Raw genomic sequence first — 25428 nt, 5'->3', positions numbered from 1 at the left:
GTATCAACTTATATACTTTACTTGTCCTTAATTTGATTTATTTCATACAATAAATGAACTGTGCTGGTTGTTTTTGTTAGCAGTGCCAAAGAAAACAAACCCTCCTCTTGGGGGAAATATATAAACTTGGATTCAAAAGTTTTCATTATGTATGTACAGCCATGTATATATTCAAATTTGAAAGTTTCTGAAAATATATATTTTTTTCTCTTTAGTTTTTACTTTTTAGTGAAAGCTTGATGTACTTATAAGTAGACTGAAGAAAGAAATCAAATCTAACTTTAAGAATTCAAACCTGGAAGGGCGCGGTGGCTCACGCCTGTAATCCCAGAACTTTGGGAGGCTGAGGTGGGCGGATCACGAGGTCAGGAGATCGAGACCATCCTGGCTAACACAGTGAAACCCCGTCTCTACTAAAAATACAAAAAACTAGCCGGGCGTGGTGGTGGGCGCCTATAGTCCCAGCTACTCAGGAGGCTCAGGCAAGAGAATGGCGTGAACCTGGGAGGCGGAGCTTGCAGTGAGCTGAGATCGCGCCACTGCACTCCAGCTTGGGCAACAGAATGAGACTCCGTCTCAAAAAAAGAATTCAAACCTAACTGAAAGGAATGTATTAAACATAGAATAGTTCTAAAATAATTATTTTAACCCTTTGAGTTAAGATGGTTTCATTGTCTCCTATACACAGGTAATTGCAAAAAAGCACATCATCTGATCTTGAGTAAGTATTGTAAAGTAGTTCTATTTGGAAAAAATTGATAAAGACCAAGCATAACTTTGTTGTTGTAAAATTATGTCTAAAATTGCTAATGTCTATGTTACTTCAAGCATGCTACCATTCTTGAAAAAGTACTTATGTGAATGTGATGGTGTTTTATGATACTTGATACCTGATAATACAATTGGTAGTTCTTTGGTAATTGATCTTTGTGTTCTTAAATATTTACAAAAGAAGAAATATAAATGGAAAATAAACTTCTTTTTTTTTTTTTTTTTTTTTTTGAGGCGGAGTCTTCACTCTGTCGCCCAGGCTGGAGTGCAGTGGCACCATCTCGGCTCACTGCAAGCTCCGCCTCCCGGGTTCACGCCATTCTCCTGCCTCAGCCTCCCGAGTAGCTGGGACTACAGGCGCCCGCCACCGCGCCCGGTTAATTTTTTGGAAAATAAACTTCTTAAAAAGTTCCATCCCCCTACCAATCAGTTTTAAAAGTAAAAACAATGAGATCACTACAACCTTTCTGGACGGTAATATACTAATAACTTAAACACTATTCATACTCTTTGAAGCCAGTAATTCTACTTCTAAGAATATATGCTAAGGAAATAATCATGGTTGTTCACACAAATCTATATACAAGAGATATTCACTATAATATTGTTTATAAAATCAAACAATGGAGGCCGGGTGTGATGGCTGATGCCTGTAATCCCAGCACTTTGGGAGGCCAAGGCGGGCAGATCACCTGAGGTCAGGAGTTCGAGAACAGCCTGGCCAAAATGGTGAAACTCCATCTCTACTAAAAATACAAAAATTGGCTGGAAGTGGTGGCAGGCGCCTGTAATCCTAGCTACTTGGGAAGCTGAGGCATGAGAATCACTTGAACCTGGGAGGCAGAGGTTGTAGTGAGCTGAGATCATGTCACTGCACTCCAGCCTGAGTGACAGAGAGAGACTCTGTCTCAAAAAAAAAAAAAAAAAAAAAAAAAAAGGAACAATTCACACGGACAACAGTTTGGGAACAATTAAAAGAAATATGGCACATTCATAAAAATACAATGCAGATATTTAAATCATGTTTTTAAATAACATTTAATGATATGAAGTAACGTTGATAATCTCATGTTAAGTAAAAAACAAAATACAAAGGTTCACAGGCTATTTAATATCATTTTTTAAAAAAATCTACATATCTGTGCATTTAAAACATTCTGAAATAAAATTTAACAGTGGTTGTTTCTGGGAGGTAGGATTGTTTCCTTTTTTTCCCCTCAAATCTTACTGAATTTTCAAATTTCCTCAATTAGTATAAAGTCTTTTTAAACCCATAAACACAAAATCCATGATTATCTTTAAAAAGCAACATAGCAACTTACAAAAATTTAATTAACCTATACTTCTCCATGTATTTTATCATTAATAATTCAATAGAGATCATGAGAAAGGATTGTGTGAGTGCCCATCTTTGTTCCAGGTCCCAGAAATACAATGGTAATGAAAGACAGATGTGGTCTCTGTCTTCACAGAACTTGCAGTTTAATAGGAAGATGTATAAATCAAACCACCATACAAACAAATGAAAAATTGCAACTGTGTGTTAGGAAAGAAAAGCATATAGTGTTCTGAAATCTGTAACTGGCGTATTTGACCTGGGGATATCAAGAAAGAATTCCCCAAGGAAAACACCTAAGCTGAGATCTGAATGATCTCATCTGAAATCACATGAAATAATTAGTTGAAAAGGGTGGGAAATTGTATTGCAAGCAGTGACTACATTTGTAGGGGAGAAAGCATTGTGAACCAGTTATCAAGTTATAGTGTCTCTTGGCTCCAGATCTACTCTTCTTGCCCTACTTTGTGATGCTGGAGCTGGACCCTGTAAGCAATTCTCTTTTGCCAGCTAGTAGAATGTTAACTTTGATGTCAGCAGATGGCAATAAAGTGACCCTGCAAGGCTATAAGAACAGGAGTATACCTCTCTTCGAGGTTCTGGACCTCTATTATTATTAATTATTAGTATTCACAGGAATCCAGCAGCCAAGCAGAGGAGCTCCAACCTACATCCTCATGCCATGTTCCTTTCCCCATCTCCTGCCACCGTCAGTGGCTTTGAGCAGCTCCAATCTATCTACACTCTCTAGCAATGGCAGCCTCTTAACAGAAGAACTCAGTCCATGCCCTTTGACAAGTTTTTTCACCACCACAAGGCTGCACGTTCCTCTGGTAGCCATACACCTTCTTTAATCAGATCAGAATCTCAGTCTTGGCTTGGGGGCCTCCCCTAGTCCTTAGTTCCTTTATTGTCTGATTTTCTTCAGTATAGATAGAGTAATTGCTCTCATGCTAAATGTAGACATCTTATGGTCCTCATTTATCCCTTCCAGTAGTTAGTAACCTCCTACTGTTTTAATTAACAATGCTTTACATTACATTTCTCCTATTCAAATAACCAGCATGGTTCCTATATCCTGACTTGATCTTGACTGATACACATGGCCAATATGAGGGCCCAAACAGAGATCTATGAGGTCCCGAACAGAGACCAGCATGGCTAAGGTAGGGAGAGAGCAAGAAGGAATGTGCCATGCAAGGAGGGTGGAGTGGGACACAGGGGCCAGACTATGCTGGACTTGCAGGACAGGGTAAGTCTTCTTGTCTTTATCATAAGAGGTCAGATTTGTGTTTTGAAAAGATTACAGGATAGAGAATGATTTACAAAGGAACAAGGGTAAGTGCTAGGAGATTAATGAGTGGACTATTGCTGCAGGGCAGGCAAGTGAGGATGGTAGTTTTGGTGGGAAGGCAGGGGAAGAGACTGAGCAATGAATGAATTCTAGAAATACATGGAAATGAAAACCAACAGGGAATGGGGATAGACTGGAAATGGGGAGTGAGAAAGAGGGAGATGTCATGACTGATGACTAGATTTCTACTTTGCATAACTGGATAGATGGTGCATTAGGATCAGGAACACTAAAAGAGAGCCATGACTGGGAAGGGAGATGATGAGTTTGTTTTGAGCATGTTGTTGAAATGCTTTGAAATATCAAAGTGAAAAAGCAAAAGAAGAGTCTGGAGTTCAGTGTAGCCGGAACTAGGAAGATGAGTTTGTGAGCCATCTTACATAATTAAAGCTAGAGTATGGCTGAAATAATCTAAGGAGAGTGTGTAGCTTTATATGATGAAGGACCTGAGATCAAACAAGCCCTGGGGAGCTTCAGCAATTTAACAGCCAGGTAAAGAAGAATGACCTCCAAAGGGAACAGAGAGGAAGCAGTAAAGACAGAGGGACACAATCAGGAGAGTGTCATGTCATAGAAACCACAGGGAAAGGATAGAGTTGTTAGGGATAGAGTGGTCAACAATGCTGAACACTGCTAAAAGGAAAAAATAAAGATGAAAAAACAATGGCTAGATTCAATAACATGGAGGCCATTGCTAAACTTACCTAAAACAGCTTACCTAGAGCAGTTTATTTGGCAAGATGGGGCTGAAAACCATAACAATGAGGTGACGAGTGAGAGGGAGGTGAAGAGTGCAGACAGGGAGTAAAGGTAACTCTCTGAAGATGTTACAGAATAATGGTCTAGTGATGAAGCCTCAAGAAAACTCCTTTTTTTTTTTTTTTTTTTTTTTTTTTTTTTTTTTGAGACATGGTCTTGCTCTGTCACCTAGGCTGGAGTGCTGTGGTGTGATCATGATTCACTGTAGCCTCGACCCCCAGCTCAAGTGATCCTCCCACCTTAGCCTCCCTAGCAGCTGGGACTACAGGCATTTGCTAACATGCTCAGCTAATTTTTGTATTTTTTGTAGAGATGGGGTTTGCCATGTTGCCCAGGCTAAGAAAACCATTCTACCATAATTATTATATACTGTGACTTGCAAGTTTCATCATTCTTCTATCTTTACATGACAGGGTAATTAAAAATTTGGGGAAACAATAACTTTGAAACAGAGACCAAAATAGACAGGTTTGTGCAGCAGACACAATGTCAGTTCTGCCTTCTCATAGTGTCTTTATCAAATACAGATAGACTTTATTATTTCATTCAAATCCTATGAAGCTTGATCAGCTCAGAGGGCATAAAGGTGGTAACTTTTCGATTGGAATAACATATTTAGTTTTATTTACATTCACTGTCTTTACAAGATCTCATATGTCATTAATACCTTAATAAGTTTAATGTATATGTATATTATTATATATAATAATATATACATAAATACGAAAAGGTAATAAAGTCAATGGACTAATTTGTCAATGACACAAGGTAGGCCAGTTAACTTGATTTTTTCCACTGTCTTATTTCTCTGCAAAACAGGTTTAATTCTTATTGCATTAAAAAAACTTTTCTTAATTTTTAATTTTTGTGGGTACATAGTAGGTTTATGTATTTATGAGGTGCTTGAGATATATTGATATAGGTATACAATGCATAATAATCACATCAGAGGAAATGGAGTTTCCATCTTACTGCATTTTAATAGAAACAGTTAAATCTTTGTTCAAAAATCTTTAAAAATTTTTTTGAAAGCCTTTTGATCTTTGTAAGTGGTACATTCCATTTAATTAAGTCCATTTGTAACTGAAATCACCATAACAAGGAGAGGGTGGGAAGTTATAAAGGTATCAGCTATTCAAAGATGAGTAGTTTTGTGTTTCTGCTGTACGGTTGCGGCAAAAATACTTTTGAAAGAGAAAGAGAAGAGAGCGGGCTTTGGTTTCACTCTGCCCAGGTGACTGAAAAATACCTGAGGGATTTTGTGTTTCCTGTGCCCTCATATCACTACATCCTGTGTCTATCTCTGTCTCTTTCTGCTTTATCATACATAAAGAAAGGAAGAAGGGCTCTAAGTCACTGCAAATGCTATCTAAGATACCAAGTTACTTGAAGCTGAGATTGAGACTGAATAACACAACTATAAATGGGAATTAATACCAAGTATTTGAATGCTAAAACAATAATTAAAGATGAATGACAACAGTAATTATGTGCTTTAAACTATAAACTTTATTTTTATTTTTTATTTTTTGAGGCAGGGTCTTGCTTTGTTGCGCAGGCTGATGTATGGTGGTGTGATCATGGCTTACTGCAGCCTTGACCTCTTGGGCTCAAGTGATCCTCTCACCTCAGCCCTGCAAGTAGCTGGGAGTATAGGCATGGACCACCACGCCCTGCTAATTTTTAAGTTGTTTTTAGAACCAACTCTCATGATGTTGCCCAGTCTGATCTTGAACTCCTGGGCTCAAATGATCCTCCTGCCTTGGCCTCCCAAAGTGCTGGGATTACAGGCATGAGCCACTGTGCCTGACCAAAATATAAACTGCAGAAATCCATGTTCATATGATAGTACTTAACATCAGCTATATATATGTTAATACAGTATTAGATCTTTAATAAAAAAAAAAATAGTAAAGGCCAAGGGGGGTGGATCACGAGGTCAGGAGATGGAGACCATCCTGGCTAACACGGTGAAACCCTGTCTCTACTGAAAATACAAAAAATTAGCCGGCGTGGTGGCAAGCGCCTGTAGTCCCAGCTACTAAGGAGGCTGAGTCAGGAGAATCGCTTGAACCCGGGAGGCAGAGGTTGCAGTGAGCTGAGATCGTGCCACTGCACTCCAGCCTGGGTGACAGAGTGAGACTCCATCTCAAAAAAAAAAAAAAAAAAAAAAAAAAGTTAAAACCTATGGCTATAATCCAACAAGGGCATCAGCTAAGGTACTTAACAAAAATTTAAATGAAACACTGGCTGTTCAGACCATTGTAAGCTGGCATGAGACAGCCTGAATTGAAGCACTGGGATCTTAGCTTCAATGTCTCCAGACACGTCACAGCAAGACCTATGGAATCGCGGCACACACGCACTCCCCAGCTGCCCTTCCACATGCTGCCTTTATAACATTTATTACAATCTAGAATTATGTTGGTAACTTAGTTGTATTCTGGTTTATTATCTATCTCTTCTCCCCATCCCCCCACCCCAAAGAACGTCAACTCTGCAAGAGCAAAACCTTTGTTGTCTTGTCCACTTCCTGTAGAATTCCTGACACATGTTGGATGCTTAAAAATATTTACTCAATGGATAAATGAATGATAAGAGGAAAGGTTTACCCTGTTCCAGATGCTGAGCTCATCACTTTATACATCTCGTTTACTGCTCACCACAATATTGTAAAGTGGAGGAATGTTCTTTATTTTGCAGACGAGGAAAGTGAGATGCAGAGTGGTTAACCTGTCCAGGGTCACACACCTCATAAGTGATGACGCCAAGATTTGAAACCAAACATGTCCAACGCTAAAGCCCTGGTTCTTAGCAGTGATATTATGTTGCTTCCATTTGAGAGCTGGCACTGCTGAAATCCTAGAATATACACATTTGACTTTTACTATTAAAGTTCTAAGCTGCTGCTTTCTTTTTGTTGATCTTTGCTAATCCTCTGTCCAATATAGGGCTTCGAGAAGCAGGGGAGGTAATCTAGAGGCCAGGACCAACAGCAACATAAAAAAATCTGCTTGAACAACCTGTGGGGAGCCACCTACCACAACAATACTGTGAAATGGTGGTGGGTTGTTGTTGTTTGTTACAGGAAGCACAAATTGGGGGGGAGCAACTAACATTCTAAAGGCACAGGACCCTTTCTTTCACATTTGGTTCAGTTCACTTGAGGATGAGAAAGCAGCTCTGTGCAGATGCTGCTCCCAAGCACAGAAGCTGCATTGCAAAGGTAACAACGACAGGGTTGTTCCTGCTCTGTGGTACAGGGCAGGCTGTACGGTCCAGTTCGTGAAGGTCAGCAACCACGGCATGGAGCCTTCTGTTCCAAGGAACAGGGACTGAAGACTTGGCTTTCCAGGATGCTTTACACGAGGAGGCAACATAAAGGATGGCTGCTGGGTCAGCAAGAGGAGCTCAAGAGAGGGAAAGCCCTGCCCCAGAGTTTATCTCTGGGACGCTGCTGATGGCCCACAGTCCTGCACCTTTCCTATTCAATAGGAATTATGTCCAGTGGGATAAAGACAAGAGAGGAATCTGAATTCCTATTCCAGCCTAAGTGGAGACAAGTAAATGCTACACATTTTAGCTTATGAGCCTCAGGAAACATAGGGCAGGAGGAACATTTGGGAAAATTAGATCCTAAGGTCAAAATAAGCTTTAGACATTTAGATAGGGTCTTAGAAAAAAGTATTATCCTTGGCACTACTTTTAGTAAAATAATTTTTGTTTGTTTGTTTTTGTTTTTGAGATAGGGATTTGCCCTGTACCCCAGGCTAGAGTGTAGTGGCGCAATTATAGCTCACTGCAGCCTCAAACTCCTGGGCTCAAAGGATTTTCCCGCCTCAACCTCCTAAGCAGCTGGGACTACAGGTATGAACCACCGTACCAAGCTAATTTTTCTCTTTATTTAAAGAGATAAGAGCTTGCTATGTTGTCCAGGCTGGTCTCAAACTCCTGGCCTCAAGTAATCTTCCCACCTCAACCTCTGAAAGTGCTAGGATTACAGGTGGGAGCCACTGCGCCTGCTCAGCAAAAACAAATCTTGATCTACTCTTTGCCTGATTTTGTATTTGAGCCCAGGGTGATTTTGATTGGATTATATAAAAGATCCAATTTGAGCTGTTATTAAAAATTCTGAGATACAGAAAAAAACTACTCTCAGGCTTAAAACATACTCCTAAACTTCTAAGCTATCTGCTGACACACAGCATTGTCCCACTTGACAGTGCTATATTTACAGCCTGAAATGATGATGCTTTTGGTGGTGATTTTTCATGTAGGAAGTCACACTAACACCCCTGAGCCACCTGCACATATCTTAAAGCTAACTTTTCCCCTACCAAAAAATGATTCTGTTTAAGACTTTTAAAAAGAGAGATCCTGAATGTCAAGGTGTTATAAAAAGATAAAACACGCATCCCACATGTTCACAGCCTCCTGCCCAGTGGGGCACTCTGGGCAAGCTTTGTTGAGCTACTTCCATTATTTGAGGTCTTGATAAACGCCCCACTATAGTAGCCTGGAGATTTCTTTTAGGCTTATGCTGTGAACTCACTCAAGCACAGAATATCATTATGTGGCTTTGTTATTGTGACTTTTTTCTAATTTTTCAATTACACATTTTTTTTAGGAGTTAGGGAACCCATGGTTTTAGCAGTAACTCTCTACTACATGACAAAATTGCATGGATTGGAGTCAGCCTTTTGCAAACTACAGAGAGTTCAAAAGGGTTATCCTCTCAGCTTCTCAACCCAGGAGCCTTGGTTTCTTCAGTTATAAAGTGGGGAGCCAGGATTAAAGTTTCACTCTCATCCTTTCTAGTTCCAACATTCTACTCAAAATGGGGTGCAGAGTGTCTACAACCTAACACTCATCTGCAGATGAGTTAGAGCTCTTGCGATTGCCAGTAGATTGAGCAAATATATTAAAGCCATTAGATAGTTTTGGCATCAACTTTCTGATGAACCTTCATAATTTGAAGGCAGGAAAATCTGACTACAATAGTCCTCCCTTATTCACGGTTTCAGTAAACCATGGTGAACTGCGGTCCAAACATAGCAAACAGAAAATTCCAGAAATAAACAACTCATTAAGTTTTCAGTTTCACACTGTTCTGAGTAGTATGATGAAATCTTGTGCCATGTCACTCTGTCCTGCCCAGGATATGATCATGCCTTCGTCCAGAGTATCCATGCCATACATGATACCTGCCCACTCGTCACTCTAGTGACTGTCTTGGTGATCAGATTGGGTGTCATCGCATCTCATCATGCGGGCATTTTATCATCTCACATCATCACAATAAGGATGTTTATAGTGCAATAAGATATTTTGAGTGAGTGAGAGAGAGAGAGAGAGAGAGAGAGAGAGAGAGAGAGAGAGAGAGTGAGAGAGAAAGAGCAAGAAAGAGACCAGTATATTGCTATAATTGTTCTATTTATTCTTGGTTATTTTAAATCTCTTACTGTGCCTAATTTATAAATTAAATTGTAGCACAGTATAGTATAGTACAGGAAAAAAACAGTGCACATGATTTCAGGCATCTACTAGGGGTCCTGGAACCTATCTTCCAAGGATAATGGCAGATTACTGTAGCTAAAAACTCATTTTAAAATTTACAATCATAACAAGTGGGCTGCTAATGAAGTTAAGGGCTAAGAAGAAGAATTTGCTTCCTTTTGGAAGAACATCTACTAACCTTCAATTACCATCATTTCTTCTTCTTTTTTTTTTTTTTTGAGGGGTCTCACTCTGCTGTCCAGGCTGGTGTGCAGTGGTACGATCACAGTTCACTGCAGCCTTAACCTCCCAGGCTCAGGTGATTCTCCCACTTAAGCCTCCCAGGTAGCTGGGAGTACAGGCATGCACCACCAGGCCCAGCTAATTTTTGTATTATTTATAGAGCAGGGGTTTTACCATGTTGCCCAGGCTGGTCTTGGACTCCTGGGCTCAAACAATCCTCCCGCCTCAGCCTTCCAAAGTGCTGGGATGACAAGCGTGAGTCATCATGCCTGGCTCATTTATTCTTTAACAGAAAAATTTGTTGCACAGGCATTTGTTGCACAGGCATTTGTAATGAATCAGTGGCTGTATTAACAAATAATACTAACACATCTCAATGCCATCATGCTATACTTAAAAAACAGAAGGGAGAATGGGATCACTGTGCGAGAAAGAATTCTTCACAGAAAGTTTCATGTTAGGGTTTCCAAAAGCCCCCTTGTACCCACTCCCCTGGGGGGTACTTAACTTTCAAGGAAGCTGTCCACTGGGAAGGAGACACTTCTAAATTGCATTTACTTTAATGTCATATACTTGATAGAGTTACAGACATTGTTTTACAAAGAAGGTATAAATTAAAAGTAAATGAAAATATATACATGCTAAGCTTTTATTCTATGATTGATATCAAAATGGCAACTTGAGTAATTAGATTTTGAAAGTAATTCATGTGAAAGCAATAACAAGTAAAGCTGGGAATCTGCCACTCGATTATTTAATTTCTTTCTCTTGCTCTGACTATAAATCAAAACAGTCTTAAAATTGTGGGCACAGTGAAAATTGAATTGAAAAATTCCTGGAGAATCCAGATTCAAAATGAAATAGGTTATTTTTGTTGTTGTCATTGTTTGGTTTTAGGAAACCATCATGAAGTAAATAAGGATGATATGAGTTTCAGCACTATTAGTGGAGTTGTTACGAAATGTGTTTCTGGAAGAAAATGTGTGCTTTGTGAGCAATTTAAGAACTTACTAGTGTATTATGGAGTGTGCCAGTTATTTGATGCCTTCTCACTGCCACCCTGATTTGGTACATGTCACCATTTGCTTTTCTGTTTGCACCTCCATCTCTTCTGGTAGACTGAACTTTTCTTAGGCACGGATGGGTCTTATTCATCTTTGGTTTGTCAGAGGACAGCAGTGTGTCATATACAGCAGGTGTGCAATACCTAAGGGCACTCAGTAAAGTTCTCCTTACTTCTCTCTAACCCTCCAAATCCTTTTCACCACCTCAGTTCTATCAGTCCTTTAATACCGAATGCTCCCAGGAAATCTCCCAGGATCACTCAGTTGGATACTGAACCTCTCTTCCCCAAACTTTAAACTCACCAGTGAATCTACAGCCTTCTCTTCAAAGATATCAGAATGTGATTCCATCAGGGCCTAGACCATATCATATCCTTCTCTGAATCTACTGTGGCATCCAGCACAGTGCTCTGAATATAACAAGAGTTTAAAACACCACTGATTCAACAAACTCAGGATTTTATAACTAGAAGGACTTTGGGGGTCAACTAGTGTAGTGGTTCTCATCAGGGGATCTACCATCTTTTAGGAGACATTCTGAAAAACTGAGGGGGCATTTTTAAAAATTAGCAAAATGATTGTGTGTGTATGTTGGGGATGGGGTTGGGGGGCAGGATGTTAGATGACTTGCAATCCTCGGAATGTCCTACACAACAAAGAATTATCCTGAGTCCTGAACTTTCTCATGTTCTCCTGGACATTCATGATTGTTAAAATATATATATATATAAATTATGTGATTCTAGACAGTTTTACTATGGATTTCCAACATTTGCTTGGATTTCCAAGATTCAACTATTGTGTAAATTAAAGTAAGATGGTACTTTATGATGTTTAGAACTTGACTGAGAATTTTTGGCCATGTGGAAAACCACATCAGCAGTCATGATATTAGAGTTGACACCCATTCCCCTAAATCGGACTGCATTTGTAGCAGGTGCATTCACAGTGATTCCATGTTATATACAAATATACTTACTGAGCTCTTACTGTACATGTCAAATGTAAGAACACAGTATCCACAACATCCAGCTGACTACTGCCTTACTTCATTTAATTGCAAAGTGATTCATTATAAGTGGGTGTAAAAATCTGGCCTCTCTATTGAGCTTTCTGTTTTAGTTTTTCCTGAATTTCTTATATTTTTATTTACTGAAATTCTGTTTCTAGGTAGGTTATATTATGCATGAGTTTTATTTTAGGATTTGTTCTAAAAATGGGGCATTGGGTCAGATGGTATTGAGAAGCAGTGATCTAGTAGATTCCAATGCAGTTTCCTTATTTTTCAGAAAGGAAATGGGACCCTAGAGAAGATGACGTGCCCAAAGTCTAACAGTGGATTAGGAAGTAGCCTTTTGAAGATTAATAAATATATAGCTAGAGCACAAATAATTAATGTTCCAGATTCTAACACCCTGGAAGATTATGTTCTGTCACATCATATAAAAAATACCAGCAGTTAAAATAATTTGATCTGCCCTTTCTAAAAGAAAACATTTAATAACATTTCTTTTTGTCATCAATTATTCCTTCTACCCCAGGTGAATTCTAGCAAAGGTGTCTATACAGAATATTTCTTTAAACTAGAACTTCCATTAAAAAAGACCTCTGACCGGCTAAGTGTGGTGGCTCATGTCTGTAATACCAGCACTTTGGGATGCCAAGGCAGGATTGCTTGGGTCCAGCAATTCAAGGCTGCAGCTGCAGTGAGCTATGACCACACCACCACTGCACTCTAGCCTTGCACAGCAAGACCCTGACTCAAAAAAAAAAAAAAAAAAGAGAGAGAGAGAGAGAGAGAGAGAAAATCCTCTGACTTTGTGTAGAGCTAGATTGAGCATTTATTCTCTGCCCTGTTACATTCCCCTTCACCCCCCATCCTGGCTTCAGGAAGGCTGAACTGTACACACTGCAGAAAAACAACCTTCCATTGTCAACAGTATCAACAGTAGCCCCAATGAGCTCCCTTTGTGCTCTTTACATCTGTGTCTTCCTAAGCAATTTTACTTAAGCATTACTGACCTGTGACCCCACGAAGTGCCTTTGAAGGTTCCTCAGGTATTGAGATCTTTTTCTCACGAGGGACAAGGGCTGGTTTTTCGTTAGCAGAATCCGTGGACGAGCTGTCCTTCTCGCAGCCATTCATGGGGCCGTTTTGAATCTGAGGTGGCTGTGGCTGCAGGGGCCCTGCCTCGGGCCTCTCCACCTTGTCTTTAGCATCTTTGTTGCCTTGATGCTGCTTGGACTTGCTTCTTTTTCTTTTATTGTTCTAGAATGAGAAACACATGAGAACATAATATTCAACTCAGACTCTTGAAATATAAGGTGAATCTGAGAGATGAAAATAAGATACGTTATCTTTTTTGGTTCCTGGCTCTTCTTACAGACTGGATGAATATTTACGTCTTTATTAAACCCAAGTTAATTTAAGTATCTTTTCTCTTATAGTAAGTTGTATAAACTTTCACCTCATAAACACAACTAAAAAGGTTCCAATAAAAGGAAGAAAAAACCAACAAGGAATGGCTTAAATAACTGACATATTATTTGGGCAACTTGAGGCTCTACAGTAAAATCTTGTGATAACCATCCTGAAAAAACTTGATTTCAGTTATCCTGCCATTGGGGATTAGCTCTCATCTCAAAGTGGTGAATGCTGGAGAGGCAAGGAGGCCACTAAGGTTCCCATCTGCTGGGCAGAAGGAGAGGTACAGGGGAGGACTACTAGGGAAAAGGCAGGCAACTTCTTCTTGTAAAATGAGGGCACAGAAGGTAGGTCCTTAAAGTCCAGGTTGGGTCTCTGAAACAGAAACCAGTTAACCAGGAGATTCCTGGAATTGCTGTCATTGTCTAGTGAGCCCCAGGTAGCCACAGGATCCATAATCATCCCCATGATTATTTATTTATTTTAACAAGGTCTCACTCTGGCTCTGTCGCCCAGGCTGGAATGCAGTTGCGTGATCACAGCTCACTGCAGCTTCACCCTCCTGGGCGTAAGCGATCCTCCCACCTCAGCCTCCTGAGTAGCTGTTACTACAGGCATGCATCACCACATGCAGCTATTTTAAAAAATTTTTTGTAGATACAGGGTCTCCCTATGTTGCTCAGGCTGGTCTCGAACTTCTGGGCTCAAGTGATTCTCCTGCTTCTGCCTCCCAAAGTGCTGAGATTACAGGCATGAGCCACTGCGCCCTGCCATCCCATGAATATTTCAGCTGGAGCAGACAACAGCTTCAAGGTAATGCCAAACTGATATAAGTCCCCCTTTTCCTATGAGAAAGCCCCTGGACCTCTCGGCTGCTAGCTGAATAGCATTACAAAGCTTCATTTTATTTCCTTTGAAATAACACCACCCTGCATTTTATACAACTGAAATTGTTTAGACCCCCCGATATCACAAGAGTCTAAAATACAGAGTTTTACTATATCTCTCTTACAATGTTCTAATGGTGAATACCTAAGAATATCAAGAAAATTAAGAAGATGTTGTTCCTAATTATGTTATATGCTTGACTTGACGTTGCTTTGTACCCAGTTGATATTCAGTGTACTCAACAAACAGTATGGTACCAGCCCCGCCAATCGGAACAGACGCCTAAACCATAAGAACGACCCTGTCCCACCTGCTGAATGAGTGAGTGCCAGGTGAGCATCAGCCTGGCTTTGTTCTTCAACACATTTACAAAAGAAGAAGAAACTGTTTCCTCTTCTCAGTTCTCCTCCCTGTTCTCTTTTCCTTTCGAACCACAATCATGCCCCAGTAAGTGCTTTCCTAGGTGAGAGGTGTGTGTCCCAGGGTCAAGGCAAGGCCAGTGGCACTTATTCCCACAAAACACCCACAGCAGCTTCTGGCTCTCAAGCCTCACATCTACTTGGCTGGGAGACCATTTTCCTTTTCAACCTCCAGGAGGGAGACTTAGTAATTAGTTGGGTCTGCAGCTGCTATCTGCTCTTTTTTTCACATCAGAAAAATCTAACACCCAAACCACACATTTGAAATTTTTCTATGTAAGTCTAAATACTGCCTTTCAATCACTTGCAAATCATGTTCATCTCACACAGAGGCCTGGGAAGCTATGATTAAAGATTAAGCAGAGATTATCAAAGATGGTGGCATACAAAGGTTAAAAAAAAAACTCACAATTTTCCTATTCTACATGAAACTAGGAAGAGAAAAACGGAAAGGATGATTCCTGTAATTTCAGTAATCTTCAGGTTTTATGAAAGTAATACTGTGTTATTGTTTGTTCAGAACCTGTTTTGCAGGCCTGTGATCTTCCCCCATGGGAAGGGTAGACTGGCGTACGATATCCTGGGAAAACTGAAACACAAGGCCTTGCTGTGTCATAGCGGGAATGAGTGGAACAGTTACTTTGAAAGGAGCGGCACACTTTTGCTAGTGTGTATGCACAGATGCATCTCACGAGCTCCCAGAAATCCCAGGCCCTTTGTGACTTGACAAGAAAGCGTACCAATTTGAATGGGACACAGTAAAATCCCCTTCCCTTTGTTCTCAAAGAGCAGTACACCAGTGTTCAAGAAGGTCCCTTACTTATTATGGTTCTAAGGCACTTTCTTTTCTTCTTCTTTTATTAATGATCTACCTTAGAATTCAGCCAAAAAAGCATCTCAGGGCAGCCTTGGACAGTTTCTTTCAGGTGGAAAAACATGCGAAAATATATTTAGAGTTTTCAAGTATCTTTAAAATACTCCTTAATTTTTTTCTTTGTGCTACAGGATACGTTCAGGCAAGTTAATGTTTTGAATCCTTTGAATTCTCCAGCTGGGCTCCCCTTTATACTTAAAAAAGAGAACAACTCTGGGACTTCTTAAGCACACCTGGTTGTTAAAAACACTGAGCAGAAAATAGGGCATTACTAGTGAGAGTATCTGGTAATTTACGAGAGTCATGAATTTGGAAGCTTTCTGGGTGTATATATTAACATATTTGAAAGAAGCCAAAAACTGGCAGCCTTGTTAAAATGATAACAACCATGAAGGTTTTGATTGAAGACGTTACCAATTTACAATCAATATTAATCTTACCTTCTTTTTTCCTGTCATATTCCATTCTTTTAGAACTTGAATTGCACTGCCTAGATAAAGACAAAGAATCTTCAACAAATATTCACATCATAAAACACCACACAAAATTCATCTCTGCCTTTCCATCTTGGTAGCAGCTTTTTTTTTTTTTTTTTTCTTTTTGGCTTTTTCATTTGTTTTGATACATCCTATCTTAATAAAAATGCCAGTTTCATTTTTTATTTCCCAGATTTTCATTTAATTCACTGTATGATCTTGGTTTTATCAAAATATTAAGCCTTACTACATGAAGCTTACTTTTTTATCATTATATTGTCTTAGGGAAAATGAAATATATCTTGAGAATTTTCTAGCAGCTTTGTTGCCATAGGTAGAATTAAAATTATTCTGTTTGATATATGAATAAAAATACCTATAATCTTCTGAACCAAATATGGGATTCTGAATATTATTAACAATGCGAATCGCAGCTTTCTATTTGGCTACTCCTTCTCTTTTTCTGTCCCTATTCATATGCTCACATCTTGCAGGGGGATGAGGAAGACACATTATAATGATATTAGTTTCTCTGGAGTTAGCATGGATAGAGATGGGATGTGGTCTTTACAAGACTTCTACCTTGAAACCAAAAAAAGTTCATTAAGTGAAAAGTTGGGCCCCAGGTTCTATCCATCCCATTCACATATGTAGGTAGAACTGCACTGACTCAGATAAGATACCTAATTAAATTATATTCAAATTATATTAAATTATATATAAATTAAATGCCTAATTAAATTACAAGACATTAAAAAAATGTTTTATCGCTGGCCAGCTGCAACCCATGTTTCCACATAGTCGAACAAAGTTCATTCATTCATTCCAATTGTGCTGAAGGTAGTTTCAATAACAAGTTATTGGTAATGAGGACATCAGTTGTTTTCAGATAAATAGGCACAGTATTTCTAAAAGAGAGTAGCTCTTTTAAGTGTATTCTTTTAACAATTTTAAGCATTCTCTAAATATACTAATAGCTCTAATCTAAATATACTAATAGCTCTCTACAAGGAGTATGTTGGCTAAACAAAGATAAATTTCAGGCTGGTCTTTATAATATTATATTTCAAATTAGTAGGCTCCCAATTATTGAGTCTACTGTCACTGTCAGATAAGCAGAAGGCCACATGGCTTTGACTAATGTTTAGACAGGCTAATTATTCCTATCTATTTAAAGTTTCCAACTCAATGCCGCTCTTAGACTTGTCTGAGTTGCACGTACTTGAAATAATAAGACTGCGCCTAAAAGTAAGCTATAATTCAGCCTTTTCATTAACTGGGTTGGTCTTCCTCTAATTTGTCCAGAGAATTAATGTTTCACAGCATTTTCCTTTTGAAGAAATTTAGAAAGTTCCTTTCGTTAGGTTTCTTGGTAAGTCTTGGTTAATAATAATTAGGGGAGCTCTTACTTAGAGCTATGCTTCAGTTTTCTAAATAAAACTAAAATTTTAAAATGCTAAATACTGTTCATTTTAATCAGAAGGTGGTGTTGAGTTGCTTACTGTTTTCACAACTGCCATATTCATTTAGTCCTCTAATTGTCATGTTTTGATATACATTCTATTTGTAATTTGGACAATGAGCTTTAGGGACTAATTTTGAAGAAGAAATACCCATATTTACAGAGGATTTTGAAACTGTTATTATTAAATTTTAATTATACTGAAACGGCTTCGAGTTTTTCAGCCACTCAGAGTGCTTTCTGTATGCCTCATAAATGACTCCTAACAAATATTTTTGACTGTCAGTTGTTTGGCTTTTTTTTTTTTTTTTTTTTTTTTTTTTTGAGACAGGGTCTCACACCGTTGCCCGGGCTGGAGTGCAGTGGTGTAAATAAGGCTCACTGCAGCCTGGGTCCAGCCAATCCTCCTGCCTCAGCCTCCAGAGTAGCTGGGACTACAGGCATGTGTCACCACTCTAGACTAATTAAAAAAAATTGTAGAGACAGTGTCTCACCATGTTGTCCAGGCTGGTCTCAAACTCCTGGCAGTCCTTCTGCCTTGACCTCCCAAAGTGCTGGGGTTACAGGTATGAGCCACCTTCCTGGCACCCAGTATTTTTAAATCAAGTTTTCCTACTGCTCCCCAACCAAAATGACTTCTCATGGGGCTTCTCAGCAATCAAAGAGTTTTATTAATGAGATCTCAACATTGACAAGGTGAAAATTTCAAGAAGGACAAGCAAGGTGCTCTGTTTAAATACAAACAGATTTGATGACAGTCCATCAGTTACTGTGCATCTGTGCATCTCATCAAGATCATGCTGCAATAAAAACTTTCATGATGAGGAACGTGGGGGGCCTCAATCTAAGTGGGGGTAGCAAGGAATGGGGATAATAGCCTTTTTCCTTTCCTAAAGCTTTTTTTCCATGCAGGCGATGTTGGCAAGTAAAATCTGAAAAGAGAATGTATCTGATCCAGGATGTGCTTCTTTCCAGATATTTTTTGAGACAAACTGCACCTAATGCTGCAAAGTTAGATTAATATTGCATTCTCTACTATTTGCTTCTCGTGACTAAAAATTATATATCTCTTAGTATATGAAGCAGGGAAAAACAGTGAGAAAAGTTGTGCACCATGGATTTGCTTCTAGGTCTACTGAATGATAACCATTTGCTAATTCAATTAGGACCCTAAACCTTGACTGCTGATATCAGAATGTGAGCATATTGCTTGGTTCCAAGACCTTGCCCTGAAATGCAATTATACTTTTAGAAACTCAAGAAGGTTATTCTACTCCTAGGAAAATAAGTAAATCAAACTGTCCTTGACAAACTGTAAATAGGATACAACTGAGAAATGTGCTGGCAGGTCTTCCTTGACCTTATTTGACAGATTATGTGTAGCTTGCCCATATTTACAAAATAGAAACTAATGCCAGGACAGAAGACATATGATAACTAAGGACAAGTAAGAGATCTTTGTTCAAAACTGGAACTTGTTTAATTTGATTAGGAGAGGAGAATTTCCCCATAATTTACAGGAAATCCAAAGCATTACATTGTAAATTTATAGGATAAACATATTCCTGAGACTTTAGATTTTGTGACATCTCTGGCAATGGCCTACCTAAACAACAAATTTTTTTTAAATAAAGCAAAAAGATTTTAGAGGTAAGATTAACTGATATTCTGATTAATTTGGCAATCTAAAAACCATAAACTAAAGACATTAAAGAATAAACCAGTCCTCTTAGACTACATAAGCATCAAGTTTAAGAATTCCAGTCATACAGCCAAGTAGAATTATGCCAATTGGAGAAGTGAGAAGACTTTCCAGATAAGGACCAAAATACATTATCCTCCATTCATAAGAATGACATCAAATAAAGGACACATTTATTTATTTCTTTATCTATTGAGACAGAGTCTCACTCTGTCGTCCAGGCTGGAGTGCAATGGTGCGATCTCAGCTTACTGCAACCTCTGCCTCCCGGGCTCAAGCCATCCTCCCACCTCAGCCTCCAAGAAGCTAGGTAGGACTATAGGCGTACACTACCAAGCCTGGCTAATTTTTATATATTTTTTAATAAAGACAGGGTTTCACCATGTTTCCCAGGCTGGTCTCGAACTCCTGGCCTCAACTGATCTGCCCATCTTGGCTTCCCAAAGTGCTGGGACTATCGACGTGAGTCACTGCTGGCCAAGGACACATTTAATATCAAATTGGAATGACTGGTAGGCAAGGAAATTAGTAGCATTATAATCAATATCCTTTGAAAACTATCTAGAGTCTGTTTTTCCTTAAATGAGAGATAAAGAACTTCCAAATTCTATTCTTATTGAGTGTGTCTGTGTGTTTTTAAAATCTAGCCTTTTTTTTTTTTTTTTTTTTTTTGAGACAGGGTCTCACTCTGTCACCTAGGCTGGAGTGCAGTGGTGCGATCATGTGAAGCCTAGCACATTTTTATCAGACCTAAAGTACTCATAATGAATTGACACTCAGTTCATTTAAGGAAAAAAATATGGAATATCTGGAATATTTAGGTCTAACATCTTCAGCTGCAAGGCACAGGTATACCTACCATCCACAAAGGCTTGCACGGCTTTATCCACATTAAAATCAAACTGTTGTAGCACCAGGACTATTTCATTATTGCTTTTGTTGGGAACAACTGATCTAACTGCATAGATCTGTAAAGAAAAAAAAAAAAAAAGAAATAGAAAGGTGAACACTTTAAATATTTTTCATCTATGAATTGCCCACTGGATAGAATTATAACTATTAGAAAGGCCTTGAAAAGCCAACTAATCTACCTTCTTGCCATCAAGCATACTCAAGGCATACCAGACCAGTGAAAATTCATCCTGGTAATCACCTTGATACCCACTTTATTTGTGTACACATTTTTACAAAGACCTCCTTGTAGGAGTGTAGGAGCATGTGTGAAAAGCCACCTCTGGTTTTTCAATCTACCCTCCCCCAAGACTACAGATGCATACAAGATGTGTTCTCAGTGAGGACACAGAGTCTTTTTCCGACTCAGGCTTCCTTTCCACTGGCTCAGGGAGTATCTTTAGAAAATGTACAGAAATAGCCTCATGCCTCAGCTTCTCTATCTGCACAGTGGAAACAGTCATCTTGAGGGTCACAGAAGTGTGTTGTGAAATTCCATTAATGTTTAAAGATACAAAAATGTGGAGCATTGTATTTTTGAAATGGTAATCTTATAGTCCAAAAAATGTTCGTGAACACACTTCTGAAAATCCAACATTGAAAACAGTAAAAGTAAATACATATATCCACTAAGGATTTCAATAGGTTAAAGTTTATATTCAATGTTTAATGACATATATGCATTTCTTAGTCAAATTTAGCATATATTCTTTCTTCTTGCCTATTAGAATTAATTGACCTTTATCTCACAGCACTTGCAATAACTACAGAATGTTCTATTGATTTTAGTAAAACCTGGTTCACCCAATTTTCTATCACAGGGATTAATGCAGCTGCTACTGACAAATACTAGAGTACTGCACGGTGCAAAGGTAAGTGATCATTAAAGCACTGTACGGTCTTCGAACGTTTTCATCAGCAGTTAAATTATGACCAGTGGGTTTCAGAGTTAAATGCAGTTTAGTATAATTGGATTCACAGAATATGGATTAAATGGGTATGGTATATGTAATGTGATGCTATTGACCAGAACATTTCATTGAACAGGAGAGCCTATTTCCTGATTATGTTAGAAAACAGATCACCTATTCCATATAGATCTGCATGTAAGAGTATTTAGGTTGTAATGAGATAACAGCACAAGCTACTGTCATGTACCCACCCAGCACAAGCATAGGTGGGTATATGACTTGTAAAGGTGCTGACACTATAGATTAGAAAGCTGGTTTTGAATCTTGACATTTTATAAGTGCTAAATATTTGAGTTTTACTGAGGACTCTAATATTTTATATATATATATATGTATGTGTGTGACTCATACAATCAATAGATCAAAACAATCAATAGATTGTTTTCTATTCTCACATTTCATTGTTCTTAGTTTTCCTAGCATCCATTAAAAAAATGAACGTCTTCAAATCTAAGTTCTTTCTCACGTATTCTCTGTGTCTTCTTTAAAAATCCAATTCTGTGAGTATTTTTTGAACACTTACTATGTGAAAAGCCATCGAACTTCCTGGAACTTAGAGACTAGAGGAGGATTTACACATTGACCAAATAACTGCATAAATATATGCCTACAAATTCCATTTAAGTGGTATAAAATCATATGACAGGGAGACTCGACTTACATGACTTTATCCACTGAGACCTGGATGGAGGATGAATGAGAAGAGATGGGTGGGAGGGGAAGGGGAAAAGCATTTTGGGCATAGGGAACAGCATGAGTGAGAAGCAAGGCATGGATGAGGAGGGAGGAGCTGGACGTGATTAGGGAGGGAGGCAGAGGGTAGGCTTCTAGAGCACAGAGGAAATCAGAACCGGGCAGGGACCAGATCGTACAGGGCCTACAAGGCTGTGCAAAGGATTCTGATCTTGTGTGAGCATCCCTCAACTATCCTTTTGTTGAGCTTTTTTTGTTTTTGTTTTTGTTTTTGAGAGAGGCCAAGGTGGGGAGGAAAAAAACCACAAAAAAATCCCTCCATCCAGCCCAGGAAGGTCATTAACAGAATGTGTCCAACAATACATAATATTTGCCTCATTGTTACCAGTGCACTGGAATTACACCTAAAGATTACGTTACCCTTCCAATATAGCTCTTTTAAATAAAATCTAGCATTTATTTCAAGCCACTATGGCTTAGTTCACATTACATAAAATTTCTTAATAATCACCATCATTATTACCACATCAGGCACATCTAAATAATATAATTAATATAACAGCAATTATATTAACTACATTATAGTTATATTAGACAAAGGTTTTCAATCCACCTACATAGCTGTGTGAACTGCAAAAACCTAGAATTATGGAATAAACATAAAAAATGGCTTTCTCTGCCTCCAGTCTCTCCCCTGCAAAATACAATGTTGTATTATGTTAAGGCAAAACACAAAATAAACCACTACTTGTAGAGATACTTCCTTTTTAGATGTTTATACTACTCTTGCCTATCCTCCTTTAAAAGAAAAAAATACATGGTAAGATGTGCACAGAAAACATTTTCTATCCTTGTCATTTTGTATATCCTAGCACTGACTGTATCCTTAGAAAACTGTCAATAACTGAGTTCTCATATCAAATCTAACTGAATATCAGATGCAATTCCTGGAGGAAGACATTTAATTAGGACAGATATTCCAAGTTTTACAGAAAAAAGGGAAAAAAAATAGTTTCTGCTTATACTTGGATATCACATAGCAATGTTGAATTCTAGTAAATTTCTGGGCCAACCTCTGTTTCTGCTTTAATCACTTGACTTGGCTAATGTGGAGAGAGCGGCATTGTTTCTCAGCCTGTTGTTTATAAATTCACTATGTTTATTTTCCTCTGGAAATGTCTTCGAGAAAGATGGAGAAATTGTGTGAACTCACATGTGCACATAAAAATAAAGGAACCTCACTGTGTCACTACTCATAATTCAGTGGTATCAAAAAGGGTTTAAGCATTTTAATCTTAAAAAAAAAGCCGTCATTATGAAGAGCTTTAAATATAAGGCGTGGATGACCAAGGAAGAGTTATGGTGAGGCTGTACTGAAAGGCTTGCCTTTGCAGTTGGAAACCAAGCTTCCGAGGACGGATGCTCCTGGAGGAATGGATCAATCAATGCGTGCCTAATGGTAGTTTGCATAAGGAGAACTCATAAAATTCACGCCCACAGCGGCTGTTTTGCAGAGGCTGTTTTTGGCGCAGCTTCACACACACAGCCTTTTACTTCATTGTCACAGCCCAGGCTAACACCTAAGCCACTGTTTGAAGCTGCACTTGGCTGCACCCCTAAAGGGCTCTCATGCCATAAACAAAGTGGTCCCACCAGGTGGCCGCTGTTGGGTGACAGTCAAGATGGCTAGTTAGTGGTTCATTTAGCAACTGTTTTACCTTCCCAAAATTATGTTCCCCTATTTTGCTTCTGCTAATTTCACTCTGGTTTGGCAAAGTCAGTGTGCTATCTAGAAACAGCACGATGTTTTGATGCCACCTCTTGAGCGTTTTAGTCATGATCCTTCCTCTCTCTGGGGCTTCCCTATCTGACTCTGCAGGCTCTGCCCCATTGAGCCTCAGGCCCGCCCTGCTGGCCTTTTGCCTGCACTAACTGGACAGTGAGGCAGTGTGACTTTCATGGACGTTGTTTGGTTTCAGTTTCCCAAACTAACTTACCTTCTTAGTCCCTGAGATGTCTGGTTAAGAGCTGTTAATGGATTTCCTCATTCATACTGTGCATCTTTTGAGCCTGGCTGTGATGACCTTTAGAAATTCTTCTTGGCTTCCTGATGAGTCACTAAAACTATGTCTGAGTTTCAAAAGTGGCTCTGACCAAAGTTTTCAATCCACCCACACAGCTGTGTGATCAGCAAAGACCCGGCATTATCAAATAAACATAAAATAACTGCTCTCTCTGCTTCCAGTCTCTCCCCTGCAATTCAGTCCCAGGCAGCTGCTCTTCCTGGAGTATATTCATGACCATTTTACCCTCTTCCTTAAGAACTTAAGAATAAAGTTCATTATCTGCAACCTGGCTTTCAAGGCCAGCAACAATTGGGCTCCAACTTGCTTTCTAAATGCCCGACTTTACCCCTTCACAGACAAGCTCCCCATGCCCAGTTGTGAGCCCCCACCCCCAGGCTGGGTTTTTTTAAGATGTGTCTGAATTGTACATTCCAGGTGAAATGCCATGTGTTCCACGAAATCCTTCTCCATACTCCCTGCCAGAGGTCATCGTTGCTTCAACTCCTGTAGCCCCTGGTCAGCAAGTGTCTTAGCCCCTTTCCTTTATAGCTCCAGTATTTGTGTGTGTGTTGTATCTCCCAGATGGCAGGCAACGTGAGGGCAGAATCCTCATCTTGGCCATTTTTGGATAATCACCATGCCCATTCACAAGCAACTAATATGGTGCATGTAGTAGGCATTTAATACATATATGTGGAGTGAGAGAATGCCAACTTGTAGCTACACCAGGCGGCTGCTCGGAGTCAAAAGAAGACTCCATTGGTGTGTGTGTGGACCATCCCAGCACTCTGCATCTACCACCCATGATAACAGTGGGCAGGTCTCACTTGATTGATGTCATTAAGCATAATATGGGTAGGGAGAACATATATGTGTTCTTCAAATTTCAATAACAGAGACTGGAGGAATATTTATGAGATTTTTACATTCTTACAATTTTACTTCTGTTGAATAAGGTACTCATGGTATTTTGTGGAGTTTTAAAAATATGAAAAAGCACAGTAACTCCCTGTCTATCCTTCCCAGGCTCACCTTAGCAAACAGACATTGGTTGAGCCCCCATTAAATGACAGGAGCTGAGGATACAAAGAAAAACCAGATATAGTTCTGCTGTAAGGAGGCATAGTTTAGCAGTGGAGCCAGAAATGTCTACAATAAAAGTAGGTAATAAGTGCTGTATTGTCCTTATGAACAGGGCACTGTGCTGCTACAGAGAAGGAATTAAGTTTGCCCGAGTAAGGGAGAGTACTTTATAGAGAGCCAAATGTCATGGAAAGAGCGCTGGAGTTAGACAGACCTATGTTCTAATCTTGGCTCTGCTACATTATAGCTCTATGACCTTGGGTGAACTAATTAAATTTTTGAAACTTGGTTCTGTAGCTGTAAAATGAGGATATTATCTTCTAGAGTCTGTGTAAAAATGGAAAGGGATGATGCCTGTAAAGTGTTTCCTATAGAATTTGGCATATATTAGCTAC

At 39.1% G+C, this 25428-nt stretch overlaps 1 protein-coding gene across 30 annotated transcripts in view; it reads right to left on the bottom strand.

The window, feature by feature from the left end:
• The window catches only part of SPATS2L (spermatogenesis associated serine rich 2 like), a 171167-nt gene that overhangs the window by 46503 nt on the left and 99236 nt on the right, over nucleotides 1-25428 (bottom strand). For 23 of the 30 annotated variants that reach the window (XM_065525850.2, XM_074009657.1, XM_005573861.5 and 20 more), the window contains 3 exons: nucleotides 20129-20237; nucleotides 16070-16119; nucleotides 13046-13292 (listed from right to left, as the gene is read on the bottom strand). In XM_065525850.2, coding sequence (XP_065381922.1) covers nucleotides 13046-13292; nucleotides 16070-16119; nucleotides 20129-20237 — 406 coding nt within the window. The remainder of the gene's footprint in view (nucleotides 1-13045; nucleotides 13293-16069; nucleotides 16120-20128; nucleotides 20238-25428) is intronic. The other 7 variants (XM_074009649.1, XM_074009651.1, XM_074009653.1 and 4 more) reach the window with 1 other exon arrangement.

Source organism: Macaca fascicularis, chromosome 12, assembly GCF_037993035.2.
Source record: "Macaca fascicularis isolate 582-1 chromosome 12, T2T-MFA8v1.1".
Lineage (NCBI taxonomy): Eukaryota > Metazoa > Chordata > Mammalia > Primates > Cercopithecidae > Macaca > Macaca fascicularis.
The sequence above is the reverse complement of the archived record's forward strand: the minus strand, read 5'-3'. Positions and strand labels throughout refer to the sequence as shown.